The 9,054-nt window shown below is 38.7% G+C and overlaps 1 protein-coding gene across 1 annotated transcript; it reads left to right on the top strand.

Moving 5' to 3' along the window:
- The first annotated feature begins 7,221 nt into the window (after positions 1-7,221).
- On the top strand, positions 7,222-8,181 carry LOC109261328 (olfactory receptor 56A3-like). Its single transcript, XM_019439882.2, has one exon. The coding sequence runs from the start codon at positions 7,222-7,224 to the stop codon at positions 8,179-8,181; it is 960 nt and encodes a 319-aa protein (XP_019295427.2).
- Positions 8,182-9,054: the final 873 nt, after the last annotated feature.

The following is a 9,054-nucleotide window of genomic DNA, read 5'->3' as shown; positions in this document are numbered from 1 at the left end:
ACTGGATGTAATCATAATGATGATTGAAGAAGCAGAGAAATAAATAGGTGATACAGAAGATAAAATTATGGAAAATACTGAAGCTGAAAAGAAGAGGGAAAGAAAACTTTTAGATCACAAATATAGACTTGGGAAACTCAGTGATTCCTTAAAGCACAACAGTACCTGTGCGATAGGAGTTACAAAAGAGCATGAAAAAGATACCAAAGTTTTATTTGAAAAAAATTAGAGCTGAGAACTTCCCCAATCTGAAGAAAGAAACAGGCATTCAAGTCCAGGAGGCACAGAGAACTCCCCTAAAAGTCAACAAAAACATGTCAACACCAAGACACACCATTTTGAAACTTGCAACAGACCAAGATATGCATACCAAAAGCATCAAAGCTTAGAAAGGACCAGAGAACACCATCAGAAACTCCAACGCTACAGGCAACATAATGGCCATAAATTCGTAACTTTTCGTATTCACTCTAAACGTCAATGGACTCAATGCTCCAATCAAAAGACATAGGGTAACAGAATGGTTAAGAAAATAAGATCCATCTATATGCTGTTTACAAGAGACCCACTTTAGACCTAAAGATATCTTCAGATTGAATGTAAGGGGATGGAGAACCATCTATCATGCTAATCGTCAACAAAAGAAAGCCTGAGTAGCCATAATTATATCAGACAATCTAGACATTAAAAGAAAGACTGTATCAAGAGATGCAGAAGGGCATTATATCATAATCAAGGGGTCTATCCACCAAGAAGACCTAACAGTTGTAAACATTTATGCGCCAAATGTGGAGCACCCAAATATATTAATCAGTTAATCACAAACATAAAGAAACTCATCGATAGTAACACCATAATAGTAAGAGACTTCAACACCCCACTCATAGCAATGGACACATCATCTAATCAAAAAAATCAACAAGCAAATAATGGCTGTGAATGACACACTGGACCAGATGGACTTAGCAGATATATTCAGGACATTTCATCGTAGAGCAGGGGAATACACATTACTCTCCAGTGCACATGGAACGTTCTCCAAAATACACCATATACTGGGACACAAATCAGGCCTCAGCAAGTACAAAAAGATCAAGATCATACCGTGCGTATTTTCAGACCACAATGCTATAAACTTGAAATCAACCACAAGAAAAAATTTGGAAAGGTAACAAATACTTGGAGACTGAAGAACATCCTACTAAAGAACAAATGGGCTACCAAGAATTTAAAGAGGAAATTTAAAAGTGTATGCAAGCCAATGGAAATGATAACACCACAACCCAAAACCTCTGGGATACAGCACAGGCAGTCATAAGAGGAAACTATATAGCAATCCAGGCCTTCCTAAAGAAGGAAGAAAGATCTCAGACACAAAACATAACCTGACCTTAAAGAGCTGGAAAAAGAACAGCAAATAAAACCCCAAACCAGCAGAAGACAGGAAATAATAAAAAAGAGAGCAGAAATTGATGCTATTGAAACCAAACCAAACCAAAACAAAACAAAACAAAATAGTAGAACACATCAATGAAACCAGAAGCTGGTTCTTTGAATGAATTAACAAAGTTGATAAACCACTAGCCACTTTGATCAAAAAGAAAAAGGAAAGGACCCAAATAAATAAAATCAAGAATGAAAGAGGAAAGATGACAACCAATACACCAGAAATATAAACAATAATAACAGCAATTATATGAGCACCAATATGAGAAATTGTATGCCAATAAAATGGCAATCTGATAGAAATGGACAAATTCCTGGAAACATATACACTACCAAACTTAAAACAGAAAGAAATAGAAAATTTTAACAGATCCATAACCAGTAAGGAAATCGAAGCAGTAATCACAAATCCAAAAAACCAGAGTCCAGGGCCAGATGGCTATCCATGGGAATTCTATGAAACATTTAATGAAGAGTTAACACCTATTCTCTTGAAGCTGTTCCCAAAAAATAGAAATGGAACGAAAACTTCCAAACCCATTCTATGAAGCCAGCATTAACTAGATTCCAAAACCAGAGTCCCCACTAATAAGAACTATAGACCAATTTCCTTGATGAACATGGAGGCAAAAATCCTCAACAAGATATTAACCAACCAGCTACAACAATACATTAAAAAATTATTTACCATGACCAAGTGGGATTTATACCTGGGATGCAGGGCTGGTTCAATATCCGCAAAACAATTAACGTGATTCATCACATCAATAAAAGAAAGGACAAGAACCATATAATCTTCTCAATAGATGCAGAGAAAGCATTTGACAAAATACAGCATCCTTTCTTGATAAAAACCCTCAAGAAAGTAGGGACAGAGGGATCATATGTGAAGATCATAAAAGCCATATATGACCGACCCAATGCTAATAACATCCTCAATGGGGAAAAACTGAGAGCTTTCCCCCTAAGGTCAGGAACAAGACAGGGATATCCACTCTTGCCAATGTTATTCAATATAGCATTGGAAGTCTTAGCCTCAACAATCAGAAAACACAAAGAAATAAAAGGCATCCAAATTGGCCATGAGGAAGTCAAACTTTCACTCTCCGCAGATGACATGATACTCTATATGGAAAACCCTAACCATTCCAAAAAAAAAAAAATAATAACTTCTAAAACTGAATCATGAATTCAGCAAAGTTGCAGGATATAAAATCAATGCAGAGAAATCGGTTGCATTCCTATACACCAACAATGAAGCGACAGAGAAATCAAGGAATTGATCCCAGTTCCAATTGCACCAACACCCATAAAATACCTAGGAATAAATCTAACCAAGGACGTGAAAAATCTATACACCGAAAACTATAGAAAGCTTATGAAAGAGATTGGATAAGACACAAAAAATGGAAAAATATTCCATGCTCCTGGATAGGAAGAATAAATATTGTGAAAATGTCGATACTACCCAAAGCAATTTTCATATTCAATGCAATCCCTATCAAAATAACACCAGCATTCTTCACAGAGCCAGAACAAATAATCCTAAAATTTGTATGGAACCAGAAAAGACTCCGAATAGCCAAAGCAATCTTGAAAAAGAAAACCAAAGCAGGAGGCATCACAATCAAGGACTTCAAACTACTACAAAGAGGTAATCATCCAGAGAGTATGGTACTGGCACAAGAACAGACACTCAGATCAATGGAACAGAATAGAGAACCCAGAAATGGACCCACAAACGTATGGCCAACTAATCTTTCACAAAGCAGAAAAGAATATCCAATGGAATAAAGACAGTCTCTTCAGCAACTGGTGCTGAGAAAACTGGACAGCGACATGCAGAAGAATGAACCTGAACCACTATCTTACACCAAACACAAAAATAAACTCAAAATGGATGAAAGACCTCAATGTAAGACAGGAAGCCATCAAAACCCTTGAAGAGGGTTTTGACTTGGCCGCAGCACCTTCTTACTCAACACGTCTCTGGAGGCAAGGGAAACATAGTCAAAATGAACTACTAGGACCTCATTAAAATAAAAAGCTTCTACACAGCGAAAGAAACAATCAGCAAAACTAAAAGGCAACTGACAGAATAGGAGAAGATATTTGCAAATGACATATCACATAAAGGGTTAGTATCCAAAATCTATAAAGAACTTATCAAACTCAACACCCAAAAAACAAATCATCCTGTGAAGAAATGGGCAAAAGACATGAATAGACACTTCTCCAAGGAAGACATCCAGATGGCCAACGGACACATGAAAAAATGCTCCACACCACTCATCATCAGGGAAATACAAACCAAAACCACAATGAGATACCACCTCACACCTGTCAGAATGGCGAACATTAACAACTCAGGCAACAACAGATGTTGGCGAGGATGCAGAGAAAGAGGATCTCTTTTGCATTGTTGGTGGGAATGCAAGTTGGTGCAGCCACTCTGGAAAACAGTATGGAGGTTCCTCAAAAAACTAAAAATAGAACTACCCTACGACCCAGCAATTGCACTACTAGGCATTTATCCACAGGATACAGGTGTGCTGTTTCGAAGGGACACATGCACCCCCGTGTTTATAGCAGCACTATCAACAATAGCCAAAGTATGGAAAGAGCCCAAATGTCCACCGATGGATGAATGGATAAAGAAGATGTGGTATATATATACAATGGAGTAATCCTTGGCAATCAAAAAGAATGAAATCTTGCCATTTGCAACTACATGGTTGGAACTGGAGGGTATTATGCTAAGTGAAATTAGTCAGTCAGAGAAAGACAAATATCATATGACTTCACTCATATGAGGACTTTAAGAGACAAAACAGATGAACATAAGGGAAGGGAAACAAAAATAATATAAAAACAGGGAGGGGGACAAAGCATAAGAGACTCATAAAAATGGAGAACAAACAGAGTTACTAGAGGAGGTGTGGGAGGTGGGATGTGCTAAATGGGTAATGGGCACTAAGGAATCTACTCCTGAAATCATTGTCGCACTATATGCTAATTTGGATGTAAATTTTTAAAAAATTAAAAGAAAAATAAATAATGCTCACAACTAAAAACAAAATAGAATTAATTATTGATCATTTGGGTGTAGATCATTTACATAAAAAAAGAAAAATACATAATTGTAATTAAACCGAAATCAAAAAGAATGAAGTGGACTTACAAGAGTAACAGGGATAGTTGTTCATGATTTACTGTTGAGTGAAAACAAAGAACAACATCAGATTTATGATCCACTATATTTATAAAATTCAATCCATTCATCTTTCCATAGGTGGACATATAAGCATATTTAAGTATTCCTAAGATTAATTAGAAAGACATATTTTAAACACACTGGAGCTTTTACTTTTCTAAAGAGAAAAGAAAGAGGAGTGAAGTTGAGGTATTCAGGGACAGGGAAATAAAAATAGAGTAAAAGAAGACCTTTAAAGAAACTGATGCTGACAGCACAGCCCAGGGAACACGGTCAATGCTACTGTACTTGTGTTATATGGTGACGGCTGGTAGCTATACCTGTGGTGAGTGCAGTATAACTTAACTGTATACACTTGTCGAATCACCATGTTGTACACCTGAAACTAACACAACATTGTGTGTCAACTACAATCAAGTTTTTAAACTGAAACGTAAGAAAGAAAAAACAAACTGATGATGCTTGCTCCCATAATTTGAGGATGGGAATAATTCACATGAGGCTCAAAATGAAATAGAAACGACTCCTGTTTCCTAGTATACAGTTGTATACACATCCCATTTGAAAAATCTTCCATTACAGCAAAAATCATGATAGGACTCTCTCTTTTAAAAACACATTGCATTTTCTCAGGAATATTTTTTCCAAGTTACTCTTGCATTCTTATCATTATAACGCCATGATGAAAGTCATTATAAATTTACATCAGTCCATTTAATAGCATGGTTTGGGAGGCACCTATCTGCCAATGGGCTGCAGGAAGCCCATTGGAACTTCTGAGTGAGATTATTAGACCCATGGAGGACACCCAGTGTGCCTGTGCAAACGAGTGTGAACGTGGATGGATGGAAGGATGGATGGATGGATGGATGGATGGATGGATATAAGACCCCGAGCCCCAGGAGACCAACTGCCTACAGGACGCAGTCAGTGTTGGGCTGGATTACCAGAGCTCCTTCCTTTTAGAGAGAAAGAAAAACATTTCCTTCTCCTACCTGCCTGCTTGTCTCCCAGGAGGGCCTTTTAAGCACAGGGAAATGGGGATGGAGAAGTTCCCTGAGGGCAAAGTCCCTGATGCTCTGGAGTTATAACTACACCCAGCTATTTCAGGAACTAGCCGGAACTCCAATATCAGTGGAGCCAGACCCCTGCTCACATCCTCTGTAAGTGAGTCTGGATAGAGGGTGCCTGAGGGGCAGCTATACCAGGAGTAGGCAGAACACTGGGCATGGTCGGGGGAGACATTTCTCTTTAGTCCAGATCTGTGCTCCGTTCCATTCCTGAGTCACTACTGTAAAAGTAGTGCAAAAACAGGATAGGAGAGACCGCATGCTGTCTCAGATCAGGAGGCACGTGTGAGAAACTGTACTCTGGAACCTTCCCTTTTGCTGTTCTCTTGCCTTTTTACGTATTTTTCTGGGTGCTTCCAGAGATGCAGAGGGGCAGGAATTTGTCCATAGGAGATGAATGGGGATGGGGGTAGGAAGCCTGGAGAGTGTATCATCTGGCGCTTACTTAGATGATTCGGAGTTTTCAACTGTACACGCTAAAATGTAGTGGCTTTATGGCAAACAATCTGCCCACAAATGTTTGAATCATGGGGGAGGAATTAAATTTAATCTAAATAACATTAGACGTTGAAGACAGAGACCACAACTGGGGTCAGTGGGAGTAAGAAAGTGGTTCCTCAGTTTAAGCTCAATCTAAAGAATCTCTAAAGCTATGCTGTAAAAACAGAAAATTATGCCCAGATGATCACTGAGGTATCTGTCACTGGATGCACACAATGTCCTAAACAATGTTTAGGAGAGATGTTTAAAGTTCTCTGGGAGTCACTGGAGTTCAGTGGTCCCTATAACAACAACAACAACAACTAATAATAATAATAATAATAATTAATAATAATAATAATAATAATATAGAAAACAACAATAGACACAACATAAAAAGAAACTAAGAAGAAAATTATACTCAGAGCAGTGGAAGCAGGAGTCAGAGTACTAAGTGCAAGAGAAAGAATTATTCCAGATTTCTGGAAGCCTGACCAAGAATTGTACGTGCATGAGGGTGCATGAGAGACAGTCATGTATCTGAGTCCCTACTTGAGCCAGGTTCTGCTCCTTAACCTTTGTGTAGACAAACCATATGTTTATCATATGGTAGCCCTTGGGGTCACAAAACAAAAAACAAAAAGGAAGAAATTTACGAGCACAAATTTAGAGACTCATCTGAAACAAAGTAGTCTCTGAGCAATTTCCCCCTGCTCTGTGTTTCTTCAAAGAAATGACAATTCTATTTTTAAAAACCTGAAAAAAATCAAACATGTATAAATAAATCATGTTACTTCAGTCTTCTATATTGTTTAGTGATGAGAATATCTGAGTAACATGGCACAAATGATAAATAGATAAATTCACATGGGTCTGGATGACCTGCTAGGAATCACAAGACTTACCTAGGTGGAGCAAATTGTTCTAAATTCATGTGTCCTAAACCAGTAGCTAATTTAATCCTAATTTTACAGATCACTAAAAGGAAGCTGTAGAAATATATGACAAAATATGACAGTGCATCAAAATGGCACCATCTCCTTTGAGATTTCAGACTTCCTCCTGAATTGTTTTGTCAGGTCCCCCAGCTGGAAGCTCTGGTTGTCCCTGCCACTCAGCCTCCTCCTCCTCCTGGCTATGGGGGCCAATGGTATTCTCTTGATCACCATTCGGATGGAGGTCTCTCTACATGAGCCCATGTACTACCTGCTCAGCCTCCTCTCCCTACTGGACATTGTGCTTTGCCTCACCGTCATCCCCAAGATTCTGGCCATCTTCTGGTTTGACCTCAAGTCCATCAGCTTCTATGCCTGCTTCCTCCAGATGTACATCATGAATTGCTTCTTTGGCATGGAGTCCTGCACATTCATGGTCATGGCCTATGACCGCTATGTAGCCATCTGCCACCCACTGAGGTACTCATCCATCATCACTGATCATTTTGTAGCCAAGGCTGCCATTTTTATTTTGGCCAGAAATGCACTTCTTACTATGTTCATTCCCATCCTCTCTGCCCGGCTCCATTATTGTGGAAACAATATAATTGAGAACTGTATGTGTGCCAATCTCTCTGTGTCCAAGCTCTCCTGTGATAACATTGGCTTTAACAGAATTTACCATTTAGTTGTGGCCTGGACTCTACTGGGCTCTGACCTCATTCTCATCATCTTCTCCTATACCTTCATCCTACGAGCCGTTCTTAGACTCAAGACAAAAGGGGCAGCTGCCAAAGCTCTGAGCACTTGTGGCTCTCACTTCATCCTCATCCTCTTCTTCAGCACCATCCTGCTGGTTTTTGTTTTTACCCACATTGCCAAGAAAAAAATTTCCCCTGATATCCCTGTCTTACTTAATGTGTTACACCATGTAATTCCTGCAGCTCTCAACCCCATTGTCTATGGGGTACGAACTCAGGAGATTAAAGAGGGGATTAGGAAATTACTGAGGAGGGCAAGAGAGAACAGAAAGTAATCATGCTCTTTCTTGTTTTTTCTCAACCAAGAATTCAAAAACACAATCAGTAGGCAGGGACTGGGAGATAGACATATAGTTCTAATATTCTCATGGGACATGCCTGATGATAAAAACTATATGGTTTCCCCTTTACCCACAGTCACATCACACTTCTTACCCACCATGGTTTTCTGAAAAAACTAAGGATATGGCCCTCCTTTACCTACCTGACCTTGTCCTTAAGTCCTTTGGTAAGAACTGCCTCTCTAACAGCTTCTCAAAAACATGAACCACACTTCCATCTCTGGAACTATTTGCTTATTGTTCCTCTGTCCACATAACTCCTTCCCTCGCACCCAATGGGTCTCTCTGACCACAGCATTTAAAATAGTACCTAACAATATTCCCCCAAAGCACAGATGATGTCCCAACACCTTCTCTATTTCATTGTTTTCACAGCATTTGTCACTGCCTAATGACCATAAACGTTCCTCATTGACTTGTTTAGTCCGTTGACATTCATTAAAATTTAAGGAGTAGAAAGGCACAGTGTTTGGCTTATGGTAGAGACCCACAAATGTTTGTGAAATTAATGATTAAATAAATGCTGAATAAATGATTAATTGTATGCTAGTTACTAGGAATATAATTCAGACATGGTACTTTTTCTCTGGGTTTTTATATTAGACTTCAAGAGTGAGGGAGACCATATTTCATCCACATTCCATGGTCTGAGCACTATAGGACAGACAGGAGCTTAGTCATAAGAGCAAAAGTATATTTTTAGGAACTTTGAATTTGAATACACTTGAGATATTCAAATGGAAGTGTATAGACTTACAGGTATCACACTCAAATAAGATTTGCTCTTGGAAGAAAAAGAGATGTACA

Source organism: Panthera pardus, unplaced genomic scaffold (assembly GCF_024362965.1).
Source record: "Panthera pardus isolate Hobbes unplaced genomic scaffold, ASM2436296v1 HiC_scaffold_12, whole genome shotgun sequence".
NCBI lineage: Eukaryota > Metazoa > Chordata > Mammalia > Carnivora > Felidae > Panthera > Panthera pardus.
This window is presented reverse-complemented; position numbering and strand designations above follow the sequence as displayed.

Excerpts from the sequence above, each read along its gene's own strand:
- LOC109261328 (XM_019439882.2), top strand. The coding sequence starts at position 7,222 with ATGACAGTGCATCAAAATGGCACCATCTCCTTTGAGATTTCAGACTTC.